Raw genomic sequence first — 16,058 nt, forward strand, 5'->3', positions numbered from 1 at the left:
AATGTCGTCTTTCCGACTTTTCAAAAGACTATAGATATATATTAGAGGCATTTGTATCGAATTCGGTAAGTAAGGTAGCTAGCAAAGGAAATCTGGAAATCGTGTGCAGTTAACCAGCACTGTTGATTTCGTAAATAAAAAATATATACTGATATGAAGATATCGTCGAACTTACCAGAAAGAACTACATATCTAATGAAATGCATTTGAAATAAGAGTTGCATTTTGTTATTCAGTAAGTATATTATAGAATAAGATTTGCAATATACAGCCGGTAATTGTCATTTGCATCAAACGATAATCTTTTAAACAGTCATCTGTACACTTGTTGTTTTCGTTAGATGTTTTATGCGCTATTCTTTACAGGGGAGGAAAAAACGCACGGCAAGTCCCGGGCTCGAACCCAGGACACTCCGAACTCCTAACAGTCGCTGTGCTTTCTGTTATAGTTATGATATCGCTTTTATTTACTGTTCAATATCTAACATACTAAAACGGAACTGTTATTGTTTCGGTTGTTCATGTTTATGATTTTTATAACATTGTTTGATCTTAATGTTCGTATGTAGCTTGTTTTGAATTGTTTACTTGTGATTACAAGATTGTTTTTCCATTTCACAATGATTTATGTAAGCAACACATGTCGCATATCTGTAAAAAGTAACAAATTTGCCTGCCCTACCTTTTTGCCGTAGGATGCCTTCAGGTTTCTTTTTCTGTACAATTGATAGTATATATGTTTGAATTTCATCAATAATAGATATATATTCCAAATTATCAAAGTTGTACTTGACAATATGAAATTTATATATTTACTGCAGTATACAGTATGATTTGTACTGCTTGTGCATTGCTTCAAGAATCAAAGCAATGTAAGACATCATCACAACACAAGAGAGTTCAGAATAATTTCAGCTTGTTACTAAAAGTGCTTGTTCGAATGACAAAAGTCAAGATCAATGTTACTTTAATAGAAATCGGTTTCTTGGCAATATCACGAGCTCCTTTTGGTTAATCATACCTACACTTTATACAGTGTTCCTTACTCTAGTATTTGCTTGGAAATGGTGTTTATGTGACGTGACAAAGGTCTCAAACGTTTTTGCGATAAACCTTTTCTCGAAAAAAATCAATCGGAAACTATACTGGCATTTCAGACATCCAATTTTAGCTTTTTTAGGTCATCTGACCCGAAAGGTCACCATGACCTATTGCCATCGTGCTTTTTTTTAACGATTTTTACTAAATAACCGTAATGCTTACGGTACTGATATTTGGCCTGTAGCATGCTTGGAGATGAAGATATACCAAAATTTGTTCAAATGAATGTCCGCGACCCACTTCCAAGATCAATTAGGTCAAAAGTGTTAAAATATTCTAAGAACTTATTTTCAATAACCGAAACTCCAAAGGTGCTGATATAAGACCTATAGCTTCTTGGAACGAATATCTGTTCAAATGAAAGTCATTGGTCACAATCAAGTTCAAATCAGTTAAAGTATCAAAATCTTGTGTTTTTGTCAGATGACCGTTAAGGCCGATGGACCTCTTGTATTGTTCAATTAAGAATTTTATCTTTTTCTTCAGCTTGTTTTGCAGGTGTCTGTCACTTCCAAGCAGTGAAATTATTTCATTGTATTGCTATGTACATATTCATTATTGCACCAAATACAATTATGGAAAAAACACTATTTCTAAAAAAATAATTCTTGATCATATATATGCCATGATTCCCATCAAATGTTCAACTTTATTTGTACGTTTAATATGAAGCGTTAGATGTAGTTCAGCTACATCTATTTCAATGTTATATCATGTACCGGATTTATAACATAACAGAATCAATACATGAGTGAGATTTTATTGCTTCCAGTTTTAATAAAATGAACACTTAAACATGAATACTTTATACACACCTCTTTCACGACGGATTGCAAGAACACTATAAACAGTATCATATATTGTAAATGGAAACACAATATGTCTTTTTATTTGTTTTCCAATGAACATGTTACTTGATTTTGAAATTATGCACTTGTTTGGAATATAGAATAAACGAAAATTGCCGATTTGGTTACAAATTCCTGTACATTCCTTATAAATGATAAACATTTCAATTGCTGACTGTTATGCAATAACTGGTTGGACAAATGTACATGTATTCAATTTGTCCACCTGATTGAAAATTAAGAATAAATAAAAGCTACAGCGCCGTCAACGATTTCTTAAATCCCTCGTACAGTCATCTTGACGAGTTCCCCGCCATTTTGAAATTTACACTGAAAAATATGACCTACAACTATCAATTGTTTGATTTTAACTTATTCTAAAATGTAGTTACCTCCATTTCCTTGTAAAAAATTGATGTTAATTTTGTATTCAGCTCTGACTGCAACAGTATTTTAAAGCAAAATCTAACGACTTCGCTATGAAAACATAAGAGGGAAATTATCTTTCGTCTATTTCTTAAATAAAAGAAATGTTATTTGTACACTACATATATGGTGGAATTGCTCAGTAATTCATTACAACTGTTTAACGAACGAATACATTCATACATAGGTAGTTGGATTCATTTGCAGTTGATAAATGACCAGAGTTTTCCGGATCCTAAAACATGTGAATCCAGAATTGACACTCCTTGCTTGTTTGACCGCCACCATCGCTCCATTCGCTTAAAGGATATATAAATGAATGTATATACATGACACAGCAACAATACATACATTTTTAGTGATAGTAACTGCAAGAAAGACATTTATATCCAAACAAACATAATATTATTACACAATATATACACCAATAAAAAGTCATCAACGAAATTATTCGTGTCTGAGGAATGATTAAACAGTGGCTGAATTCGCCGGTTATTGGTTTTATCATAGATATACAGAACAAAATTATGTGTCAGAATTTTCAATATTATATGCATATTGACAAAATGATTGGATGTAAAATAAAACCTTCCATATGCAATGCCAAAATTTTAGATTTTAGAATAACTGCCGCAAAAAAGAACATGCATTAAAATGGTTTGGAATCATAGCATTTATAAATCAATATATATGTAATAGTATGTTGCTTATTACTATTGGGAATAAGATATACATATGTATATGAAAAATTGTTTTGTACAAAAACAACAATTGCAAGCTTTCGAAACCATCTGTCTCCTTGTCAAGCAAAGAGTACAGTGGCCGGATGTCGGGCTCTAACCGCTGAAATCAGTTCAAAACCCATAATGAGACGGGTAAGATCAATGAATCAATGAATCGAGACGAGGGGGATAACGGCTGAGCTATTTTTCTGACGCTATTTCAATATCCACCAAAGATGTAAACATCTTACATGTCTCCATGACTGCCTAGTATTGAAGTCATTTAGCCAAAGTGTTGCGAATTTGACAGCTAACTGCACAGTATCGGTTCTTTAGTCAACTGATTTCACTGAACTGCTTTTTTGTGGACCCGCAAAAGCAATTTCTGCTATGCGTATTCACATACGTTTCATTGGCTTATTTTTTTGGATACAGCATGACAAAATAAAATTCCCGTCGTTCGAGTAAATGATGACTGATTGATATATTGAAATGATCTTTGGTTGCATCAAGTGTTAGATAGTGTGTTTATACCTACTAATCTATGTGTGTACGAAGGAAAGTAAACAGCTTAAGGATCTATTACAAGTTTTTATTATACGACTGTCAAGTATAAGATCAGATTAACATTGACAGGATATATATCTTACATGTCGCACGACAAATGTATAGTTCGGAAATTATACAAAGTTAGCGTTTCTAATGTTTTTATCAATTACCCTTAAAGTGGTGGGTCAACGTCATATGACATCGTTGACACCAGGATATTATCAACATTGGTACACAAGATTCTCATTTTAAATACGGAACAATAAAAACTGAAATTCTAGCCCAGGTTGAGATTGCGACTGATTAACTGACTGAAGGACGGCCGGCCGGACGAACGAGAACAACCTATATAAGGTAACAGATGAGGATATTCTCTCCTTCACCTCCCGAGACCCTGCCGCAGCGTTATTCCGGACCCCTTGCGGTTTACCTCCAGTATATTAGCGTAAACTTAACTTATTTTCCTTCAGGTACACCCCTTACCGCTGTGTATATCTAACTTAAGATGAGAAGGATTTAGTTTCAATATTGACTTCTCTTTGTGAAACATGGTAGGCCTATACAGATGCAAAGTCTTCATAGTGCACAAGAAATGCATATTAAATATTGCTAGTCCTACTGTAATATCACAAACAAAACATCAATAAAAACAAATATAAAAATAAACACCTTTGTTTTAACTTCCAATCTGCAAACGGCGTCCGTTCATTTACGCATGTCGACCGGAAGGCGAAAAGACGACATTTAATACTTAAATGTGTGATTCTTGATTCTATAAAACGAACTTAATGTTCGTATAAAACGGGACTGGTGGAAAAGCGGTTAGCTCACTCTCCAAGAAAAACATGTTCGTTGTTGCTGAAAACAATACTCATTCAGATGGATCGCAATGAAAATGTTACAATAGACACCAAAAGATATAAATCGTGTATCAAAAATAATATGAAAAGGCAACTGAACCTTAACAGAGCGTATCCTTAGTTAAAAGAGACAGTATGAGATAAGATTCCAATTATTTAAAATAGATAAGTTTATGAAATGAATGTTTTGGTATGAAAAAGACAAAGCCTTATAAGAGAGCAGCTAGTGAATCTCTTATGTTTACTGAGAATTATTCATAATGAAATTTACTAATTCAGAATGGATAAGATATTCATTATACAAAGTCAGCAAGTCGAGGAATATGACGAAATTGGAGCCGAGTACGACTGGAGCGAGTGCAAATAGAATTATTCCTACCGCTGGATAGGGATCAGCATGGTGATGACGTAATACATCACGCAACGTCAGATTTCTCTGCCAATTTTACGACTTTTCATGTGATTATGAGCCTAACTTGGTCCAGTAATGGGCCGGACCTGGCCTTGAACAACTGATATGTCAATAAATTCTCATAGTACAGCAATATAATTATAAGATTTAGGCACCAATCCTTTTGATAGTTGTTTGATAGTCTGAAACATCGTTGTTGATATCAATAACACTGTCAGAAGTGGAGTCTAACATAAATTCTCAAAAATCACATGTTTTTACCCCAAAATATCTGAACCTGTAAAACAATTTCCTGTAAATTGAGGGTAGGTGTTCAGTATGATGGTATCAGTAGTACTAGTGTGCACAAGCTTTAACGCGGTCGGATATCAAGAATAGTGTAAAAAGTGGAGTTTAACACAAATCCTCACAAATACCAAAACCTGTCAATCAATTTCCTTTGTGTTAGGGACAGGTGATAAGTACAGTTGTATGAATAATGTGACCAAGTTTGAATCAAATCGGATAACTATAAGACTGTGAAAAGTGGACTTTAACGCAAATGTTGACGCAGTCGCCGCCGCCGGAAAAGTAACACCTTAGTCTCGCCTGCCTCGACTATTGAGACAAAAACGATATCAAAATTAAATTTGAATCGGCATCTAGACATTATGCAATAATGATTGAAACAATTATTTGCTTTGATGACTACCATTAATTTGAATTTAAATTTTCAAATACATTTTTTTCAATGAAAATTTGAAACATTTCGTAATCCCTTGCAAATACAGTGATGATGAAATAAATCTCTTGAAATCGTATGTTTCGTCAAATCATCGAAGCCGCAAATGCAAGTGCGAACTATCATCTGATTTTCACGTTAATTCCATAAAAAAATCCAGGTGCGGTGAATAACTTTTGGCCGGGTTGATATCAATAGTTTTTGTTAAACCGTGATAATAGTTTCCACAGTACAATGTCCATTACTAATTACACAAACCTGGTTTAAAGAACGTTTATTTACTTCAAATACATTTTTACTCTAAAGTTTGTTCATGACGTAATACTACTAATATGAAAGGGAGCATTATGACGGCAGCAATTTTGGTATTTTAGCAATATTAAATAATTTTAATGATGATTTAATAATTGAATAAACATTGTTTATTGTTAACAATTATGCTTGACAATCTCACTAAAGGACATGTTTTTCAACAGCAGTTAATAATCATCTTTTTTTGATTCCACGAGGTAGGAGGGGAAGATTCTTATATGTGCTTTCACATATTTATTTGAATTAAATTCCTGAACTCATTGACAAAGTAATTAATGTATTCCGCTTAAAGAAATCATGGTCAACTCTGTGAAATAAAAGACTTGTTCATTGAATTCTTTAGCAATAATTTGATTAGTTCTGCACGAATGACGGCCTGGATCTCGATTTGATACCCAGACTAACCGGATCTCAGACTGAAACACACTTTTAGTCGGTGTCTCGGATGTCGGGATTTTTGTGTGTTTTGAATTGGTTCCTGTATTAAGGAGAAATGATTTAAAACAAGAAGGTTGTCATTTATTGATACAAAACACACCCAATGAACGCCATAAGCGACAACAATTTGCATATTTACATTAGAAATGGTGGTACTCGGTTGTATCGAATGGAGTCTGGGACCTCGAAAGCGACCTTATGTAAGTATGTGTGTGTGTGTGTGTGTGTGCGTGCGTGCGTGCGTATGTGTGTGTGCGTGCGTGTGTGCGTGCGTGCGTGTGTGTGTGTGTGTGTGTGTGTGTGTGTGTGTGTGTGTGTGTGTGTGTGTGTGTGTGTGTGTGTGTGTGTGTGTGTGTGTGTGTGTGTGTGTGTGTGTGTGTGTGTGTGTGTGTGTGTGTGTGTGTGTGTGTGTGTGTGTGTGTGTGTGTGTGTGTGTGTGTGTGTGTGTGTGTGTGTGTGTGTGTGTGTGTGTGTGTGTGTGTGTGTGTGTGTGTGTGTGTGTGTGTGTGTGTGTGTGTGTGTGTGTGTGTGTGTGTGTGTGTGTGTGTGTGTGTGTGTGTGTGTGTGTGTGTGTGTGTGTGTGTGTGTGTGTGTGTGTGTGTGTGTGTGTGTGTGTGTGTGTGTGTGTGTGTGTGTGTGTGTGTGTGTGTGTGTGTGTGTGTGTGTGTGTGTGTGTGTGTGTGTGTGTGTGTGTGTGTGTGTGTGTGTGTGTGTGTGTGTGTGTGTGTGTGTGTGTGTGTGTGTGTGTGTGTGTGTGTGTGTGTGTGTGTGTGTGTGTGTGTGTGTGTGTGTGTGTGTGTGTGTGTGTGTGTGTGTGTGTGTGTGTGTGTGTGTGTGTGTGTGTGTGTGTGTGTGTGTGTGTGTGTGTGTGTGTGTGTGTGTGTGTGTGTGTGTGTGTGTGTGTGTGTGTGTGTGTGTGTGTGTGTGTGTGTGTGTGTGTGTGTGTGTGTGTGTGTGTGTGTGTGTGTGTGTGTGTGTGTGTGTGTGTGTGTGTGTGTGTGTGTGTGTGTGTGTGTGTGTGTGTGTGTGTGTGTGTGTGTGTGTGTGTGTGTGTGTGTGTGTGTGTGTGTGTGTGTGTGTGTGTGTGTGTGTGTGTGTGTGTGTGTGTGTGTGTGTGTGTGTGTGTGTGTGTGTGTGTGTGTGTGTGTGTGTGTGTGTGTGTGTGTGTGTGTGTGTGTGTGTGTGTGTGTGTGTGTGTGTGTGTGTGTGTGTGTGTGTGTGTGTGTGTGTGTGTGTGTGTGTGTGTGTGTGTGTGTGTGTGTGTGTGTGTGTGTGTGTGTGTGTGTGTGTGTGTGTGTGTGTGTGTGTGTGTGTGTGTGTGTGTGTGTGTGTGTGTGTGTGTGTGTGTGTGTGTGTGTGTGTGTGTGTGTGTGTGTGTGTGTGTGTGTGTGTGTGTGTGTGTGTGTGTGTGTGTGTGTGTGTGTGTGTGTGTGTGTGTGTGTGTGTGCGTTTGTAAAGGGGGAAACAGAGGACTTTCATTAGAATCAACACCAACAAAGAAAGGACCTTTCGTAAAGGGAGGACATTTTGGAGGTCCTCTCTTTTCCACCTCCTAATTTTCCTTATTCAGCAATAAATTTTCATTTTTTTTACAAAAAAGCCCGTCCTTTCTTTGTCCCAAAATTGGACAGTGTGTGATGCTCTTCACACAAAAATATCGATGGTGTGTTTAACTTTCATTAAACTTCGTACACACTTGGCGGGGAAAACTTTTGGGTGCGTATAAAATTACAATTTTAAAAGAAGCGACGCGCAACCTTTTTTCTCGCTTACTCTTACTGTAATAGAAGTATACGGACAGCAATATGCATATACCGAAATAAACATGGCATTCCAATATTTTAATCTTGAGACAAGTTATATCTTTCGAGCTAGATAAGTACATTTCGTTTCGTCAGATTCCGTGTTCTTTTTCTTAACAATACATAAGCTGACATCGGCTGCGCCTCTCCGAGGAGTGAGGCGCTATGCCTCTTACGAAAAGACTGCGTTCTTTAACAGAGGTAAGTTATCTGTCACATTTTATCTTAACAACGGTAGCTAGCCCCCATGAAAAATTATATAGCTTTCCAACATTTAAAACTGAATTAACTTTGTTAAAAATAGCTTGATTCAACAACTTTATTTCCCACTTGCTTATAATGGCCGCCTCTGTGCGGGATCTCTCTAGATTTGTCATTGTAACTTGACATTCCCGCTCATTTATTTTTGCTATGTTTACAAGCACAAATCTGGAGAGATTCCGCATAGTGACGGTCATTCCAAATAATAAAATAAGTGGAAGTAAGTGTACATAGTTTACAACATCTAATTGTTTTGATACATATGCACGTACACTGTAGGTAGAAAAATGTTTTATCTTTCAATCGACGTATAATTTATAAATATCGCGTTGTCATAAATTATCTAAAATATTGCTTGAACGCCGACCCTTGCAGTTCGCGTTTTTTTTGTAAGGAAGAATACTCTAACTATTGACCGCGACCATGTCAAAAATAAAATCGTGGTGAGATAGTCAGAACCCTTCAGACTACTCTTGCCTTAATTAAGGGGTTAGGCCGATTACAGGTGGTTCACACCTCCTTTGTTTATATAATTCTAAGCCAGTGCCCTAGTGTCTGGGTTGAGTGGGCTGACTGTAATATATTATATATCAATGTATGATGAGGACTTTTTACTTCCCCCACTGCAATTTTGAAATTGCACCTGATGCATGCATGTATAATGCTAAACTGCAGTAGTTTAATCTGTGTCCAACATATTGTCTGGTAAAGCAGCCAGGAGAGAACACATTTAACTTGTCAAAATTCATTATACATGTAACTTATCTCCAGCTGTATTGAAAAAAGGAAAGAAAAAAAAATCATGTATTCCTGAATTCTGGGTCTGAATACTGGTCCACTCTTATTATAATACTATGACTACTTCCTGCAATTGATAAATAAAATATCACAAAAAGAAACTCCATCAATTTTACAAGGTTAGAAGTGATAGTGTATTGTAATGTCTGGTATCTACTTGTTTTGCATGAAATTTGTTGAGCAGAATGTAATTTGTATAAGAACAAAAGGAAGTTTGTAGGAGAACATAGCTTTGTTCCTAGTGCTATTAGATTTTTTTTAAGGCTGTCACGGGTACAAAATGTTGGCCCCGAGTACTCGAATTTCAATACCTGACCCGTAACCAACAATGGTCATGAGTCGTTAGTCTACATGCATACAGTGTTACATGCACAGAGAGGACAAATTTACCTACGTGTAGTGTGGGGCTTGATACAGTCTCATATAAGGGGGAGGGGGGGGGGGGGGGGGTATAATAAAATCATTTGGAATCGTATGCTTCCTTGCTGATATTTCAGTATTTACTCATTGCAAAACTTCATCCTGTAAACGAGAGGATTAGGCTCTATAATGCTAACGTTGTGACAGAATATGAAGAAATCAATTTGCATATAATATGCCCAACAGAAAGTAGCAGTCCCATGACAATTCTGATCCGGAAAGTCTCTAGCTAGTTTTATACATGTATACGACCATGATTAAGGTTTCAAGTACACATGGCTGCTTGAGCCAGAGGTGACGGTTTCTGTAATGAAATACAAGTGTGAGTATAAACATTAGTAATACATTGTTGCGTGTGAACATATTGGATACAGAAATTGTAATGTCATCAGAGTAAGAAATTTTATTGATTTAATAAAGTTTTACTGGTAACATTGACATAAGACCAATATTTCCTATTTTGACGTGTACTCGGGTAGACATTTTTGAAACAGGTCACTGTTCAAACCCGACCCGTGTCCGGGAACTCATGACAGCCCTAATTTTTTTAACCATCAATTTCTGTATAGCCCCATTTTTGAGAGATTTTTCTTGAAATCTTAACAGATTTTTATAATTGTGTAATATATTTTCTTTTCAGAAAAAGAGTAATGGTCCAAAGACAAGGCCACTTGATGACTTCATCATTGTAAATATACCAAAAAAAGGTATAGCATCTTTTGTATTGAAAATCCATTCAGAACAATTTAAAAGGATCATTAAATATATTGTCAGACATAAAAAGAAAAGTGTTTAATATATATTTTATTTCTTTTTCATGCATGTCGATTTACTTCAAGAATAATTTTTTGCTAAAACTACAGAATAGAAGAGTAGAGTAATGATTTACAACTGCACAAGGACTTGATGGTATTAATGATGTAGTAAATAAGAAATTTAACTGCCGATCCTAGTGCTTATAAATCTCACTTATAGTGTTCAGGACAGTACATTATTTACATATGTCACATCATCATCTAATTAATTCATTATACAATTCTGATTAATTTGTGTTAAACTTATATATTATGTATTCAGACTGAGATTTATTTGAGCTAGCATCAGTCATTAGATATTGTGTGTTAAGATTATAGTTGACAAATTAAATATGCAGAATTTAATATCAAAATGTAATCTTTTCCCATAGGTAAAGGTGTGCTGGCAAAAAAATATATACCAAAAGGGGACACTGTGCTGGAGTATTGTGGTGTCATAAGGACAGATGAACCACATCAAAGTGAGGATGACACATATATTTTTGAATGTGTCTTCAAAGGCAAACAGTACTGGTATGTAAGATAGCATCCTGGTTTATTGCATGGTGTCCTAATTTCAGCTGGGCATAGTTTGCAGGTAGACCATTGCATATTAAGAACAAAATCCATCCAAGTGCCCAACAGAACATTTACATAGGTAGTGTTAGTGCAGTTTTTTTTTTAAAGCAGCATTTTCAGGAAATTGGGAAAATTAAAAATTACTTATTAAAGCCAAAACAAAGTAATTTTTTTCAATTTCTGTTTTTATATTGGCCGGAAAAAATTCCTATGTTTTTATATTGACCGAGTACTCGTACTGTAATCATTTCAAAGGTTTCTGAAAATAAATGGCCCCATTATAGTTCCGTAATGTTAATTACAGGTAAACTTTCCTAGTTTTGAAATTTTTAAGAGATCCACATGCTCTTGTTTTTCTTTGTCTTTAATCAGTAATTTCCGTACTGCATGCTCTGTCTAGATTCCACCCCAGATCTTGTTTTTAGTCTCACCCCAGCATACAAAATGGTGGCACCCATGTTTTTGTTTTGTTTCACTTTGGGACGATAATTAAGCAAGTTAGTGTCACTACACACTGTTTTAACATGACAGAATTCAAGAATAGATTCTTATAATATAGTTTGCGTTGTTCAGTACAACTTATATAGGTGTCGTATTTAAGTTGAAATCTGTTCTCGAATCATCTGCTTAATAGGCAGAATGCTTTTCACCACTAGGGCTTATTTGCCCTTCACAGTAAGAACTACGCTAATATTAGCACTTTGAGACATTTGGTTATATAAATTAGAAAAGGATGTTTACAGATTTAACATATTTAATTATTGTGACCTTAAAAGTGGGTCAAGGTCATTTATACTTGTATTGTAAAACTTGACTACCAATGACATTCACATCTTACATACTACTAGTTCCAAATTATTCTAATGTTCTATCGACTCTTCATAAAGTTCTGGTATTGATGAATGTAAGAACTCTGTCCTGACGGAAATAAGGGACCGTGCCTTGGCTAGCATTAAAAGGGTGACTTTAATTATATCATAATATATGGAAATAATTTGTCGTGTTCACCAGCTTTAATTAGATCGGAGACCCTGGTGTCTACATTTTAGAGACCCCAATCAGAGTTTTTGCCAGGCATCTATAGTACCGGACCCATTCCCAATTTCAATCTGTATTTTCCCAATTTGAATTAAAACAAGAAAACCTTAAAATATCATGCTAACAGTTATTACGAGTTTTCAGTCATTAGGCCTAATCATGTCGACCACACAAATGTACACACGTATATTGGTAAGCGTGCGCTGGGAAGTCAAATCATATATGCGTTTGAATTGCACGTTGTATAAGGACTTGAATGCAAAGCGTTTACGGTACATTGACATGTTTTTTAATGGTATTGTCACATAATTCTAAATACTACACAAAAAAGATTTTGGTGAAGGATTCATAGGATTTGGTGAAACTTACTAGTATTTTCCCAAAATTTATGAAATACCAATGATATTTTCCCAATTTGTGGTAAATGCCGATGATATTTTCCCAATTTTTGCTCAGGGTCCCTTTCCCAAAATAGCTGGCAAAAACCCTGCCAATGTGGTTATTTGACAGTGATTTCACTATACTACAACCTGTTGTAAGTCTTCATTTTAAATCAGTGATCTTCAGTAAATAATTACCATCTCGGCGATTGCATACAATAGTACGCGTTCAGCCCAAGCCGGATGTCATCAGTCTCCTCATACTCAACGTGTTAACTGTCATTAACCATTAATTATACAATCAGCCAAGCCTTTCATGCTTGTTAGGTCACCTGGGTAAATTTGTTTACTTAAGGTAATTACATGTGTTAGGGTCACCCTCATTGTGGTTTCCTAATTATCAATGGATCAGACCACATCAAATGTTTCATCGCAGTGACCAGTCAATTAATTTTTCTGTAGAATATTTTTTTTAAAATCTGATCTCCAAAAAGTACCTGCGCACTATACGCAAGTGCGCACTCTATGCGAATATTTACGGTAACACAAAAAACCTCTTGCCGTGTATTAATATTTTTCACTACCATATTTGTCCGCCAATAGGCCCATGCTCAGTAATAAGCCCACCCCCTTTTTTTTACCAACATTTGGGGGGGGGGATGTCCGGTAATAAGCTCATCCCCCATTCCGACCTCAGCAGTAAAAAAATCATGTAATGTGCACACTTGTGTAATATGAGTACCCTCAACTTAGGGTCTAAAAATGCTTAAAAAAATGCTTCTATTCGGGTAATGTTTGCATGATTTTCCTGTCAAAAACAATGTCCAACATACCTGGAACACTCACTCACTTGAGCATAAAATCTGTTTGTTCATGGTTTCTCAGCGAAGTGGGATAATTTTACAAATAACATTTCTGATTTTCAATAAATTTATAATGAGAAATCAAAACATGACAAAGTTTTAGCGGTATGCCAACTTTTTTTTCACAGGTTAGCTGCAACGCATGATGATGGATCACTAGGCCGTCTGATAAATGATGACAGAAAGCCAAACCTGAAACCAAAGATGGTTCCGATTTGTGGAGAGCCCCATATTTTCTTCTATGCCATCAGAGATATACATCCAAGGGAGGAATTGTTATACTGCTATGGAAATGGTCCATATCCCTGGAGAAATACTACAAATGTAAAGGACTCTCCAAATGATCTTGTATCCAGTATACAGAAGGATAGTATACCTGTGACAGAAACTGATGATACTGCTACATACAGTTCCAATGAACCAGCATCTGACATTTCTGTGTCAATGGTCAACATCCCTGCATCTGCAACTGATGCCAGCAAACCAGATACTGACTTTTGTAAGTATAAATTATATATATGTTACACTTTTTTTTATATTGTTATGTCTTTATTTCTCTTGTGACACAGGAGGAGGATGAAAATAGGGTTCTAAAGACCTCTGATGAACAAATAATAAACATGTATCCCAGTAATCATCAGGAACAAAGTAAGATTATTTATCCTTTTGCAGTGATTTTTAGTAAACAATTAAGTAATTATATTATTTGCTGTATTGTAAAATCAAAAAAGAGAAACCATTTCATCTTTCTGTCACAAAGTTTGTATTTGAAACACATTCCTGTATTATCACTTTACCTGATGTGTATATATTACATTTTCAGTAACTACACACAGTCCTGAATGTATGTTACCAGATGTAACTGATGAAGATGTGATGGCTCCCTCATCGGTTGACAAGCATGACAAACCATCAAATCTACCAAGAGATACAGTTGCTACCCTGGATGATGGCATTGATAACACCCCAGTTTCAACGACAAATGTACAAGTAGTTATGATGGAAACTGATGTTACTGCTACATACAGTTCCAATGAACCATCATCTGACATTTCTGTGTCAATGGTCAACATCCCTGCATCTGCAACTGATGCCAGCAAACCAGATACTGACCTTTGTAAGTATAAATTATATATATGTTACACTTTTTTTTTTTTTTTGTTATGTCTTTATTTCTCTTGTGACACAGGAGGAGGATGAAAATAGGGTTCTAAAGACCTCTGATGAACAAATAATAAATATGTATCCCAGTAAGTATCAGGAACAAAGATTTTTTATCCTTTTGCAGTGTTTTCAGTAAGTAAATAAAGTAATATTTATTTATTTATGAGTATTATCATGATTGGCTGTATACATGTGGAGAATTGAAACAGGGAAAAAATGTTCATCTGTCTGATACAAAGTTACCTTCTGTATTGCCACTTTACCTGGTGTGTATATTATATTTTCAGTAACTACACACAATCCTGAGTTTAAGTTACCAGATGGTGAAGATGTGAGAGCTCCCATATCAGGTGACAATAACCATGATAGAACATTAAATCTACCCAGAGATGCAGTTGCAAGCATTTGTGATGAATTCACTCCAATTTCTAGAGCTTGCTTTTATGTTCTGTCTGGATTTCGAATTACTGAGGTATGTTAAGTATGTGAGTGGACAATGTGTGTTTTCAGTACACAACAAAGTTATTCCATGCCATAGATAACAGAAAGTGTGGGTTGGACTGTAGACTTTTTATATGTTCATGTCAGTATTAAAATATTTATCATTTGTTCATTCCTTAATACCCACTTTTCATCTGACCTGCTTTCATGTAATTTTTACTTTTTTCATCCAAACTCTTGGCTTCAGTACTACCTCTGGATGGTTTTCTAACTAACTAAATAGGGTCTTTCTATGTTCCATCGGCCGAAGGGTAAATGCCTTTAGCCCATCTAGATTTAAATCTATACATATGTTAGGGCTTTGTGTTAAATGTCTGTACTTGTGATGTGATTATCTACAACTTATTTGTATCTTGACAGAGGGGCAGACTGCCTCAAAAAATTAACATATTACTTGTCTTCAGCACAGTCGGTATAACTTCACTGATCATATACATCTAATTATTGTATGTTTAAATAGGAAATCAAAAAGAAATTCAGAAGAGTGGCCATTGCATCAGGATTTAGGAAATGCAGATACCTTGACTCCTTCTCATCATCTGTTACCCATGTACTAATGAAAGAAGGTAGGTTCAAGTTGTTAGCTAAATCTTCCTGTTTTGTGGTTTTAATTTCAGTGATTAATTTGGATGCATCTTATAGTATATAAATCTTGATTTTCTTATTTTTGCAAAGGATGTTTTTAGACAGGTAACATTTTACTTTTTTTTTTTACTTTTTTTTTTTAACCTATATTTTTTTTTTTTTTTAACCTATATAACATGGTTTTGGTATATCAGATAAAATTTAAACTTGGACATACATTGAGGGTTCATCGTCACCATCTTTGCAAGATTGTGAATCTGCTGATCCGTTATATGAGCCATCTGATACCGACACAGATGAAGAGTAGGTATTCATAACATGGTATTCTTCATTAGCTTCTCCTAGTTAGGTTAAAAGACGCAACCTTGTTTCCCAAATCAAAAATTTCTATTGCATTCAGTTTTTATGTCGCCTGCTTTAGCAGGTGACAGGTAAGTATTGCTATGTCGGCGTTGGCGGTATCATCCACCCTATGGTTTCTGTG

At 35.7% G+C, this 16,058-nt stretch overlaps 1 protein-coding gene across 1 annotated transcript; it reads left to right on the plus strand.

Annotated features, from left to right (window-relative positions):
* The first annotated feature begins 8,306 nt into the window (after nucleotides 1-8,306).
* On the plus strand, nucleotides 8,307-15,675 carry LOC132543005 (uncharacterized). The gene is made up of 8 exons (XM_060206459.1): nucleotides 8,307-8,392; nucleotides 10,311-10,377; nucleotides 10,857-10,998; nucleotides 13,453-13,823; nucleotides 14,148-14,441; nucleotides 14,776-14,960; nucleotides 15,450-15,555; nucleotides 15,665-15,675. The coding sequence occupies exons 1-8, from the start codon at nucleotides 8,357-8,359 to the stop codon at nucleotides 15,673-15,675; spliced, it is 1,212 nt and encodes a 403-aa protein (XP_060062442.1). The 5' UTR covers nucleotides 8,307-8,356.
* The last annotated feature ends 383 nt before the right edge of the window (nucleotides 15,676-16,058 follow it).

The sequence above is a fragment of the Ylistrum balloti genome, unplaced genomic scaffold (assembly GCF_031769215.1).
Source record: "Ylistrum balloti isolate Yb309-2 unplaced genomic scaffold, AGI_CSIRO_Ybal_v1 Utg369734, whole genome shotgun sequence".
Lineage (NCBI taxonomy): Eukaryota > Metazoa > Mollusca > Bivalvia > Pectinida > Pectinidae > Ylistrum > Ylistrum balloti.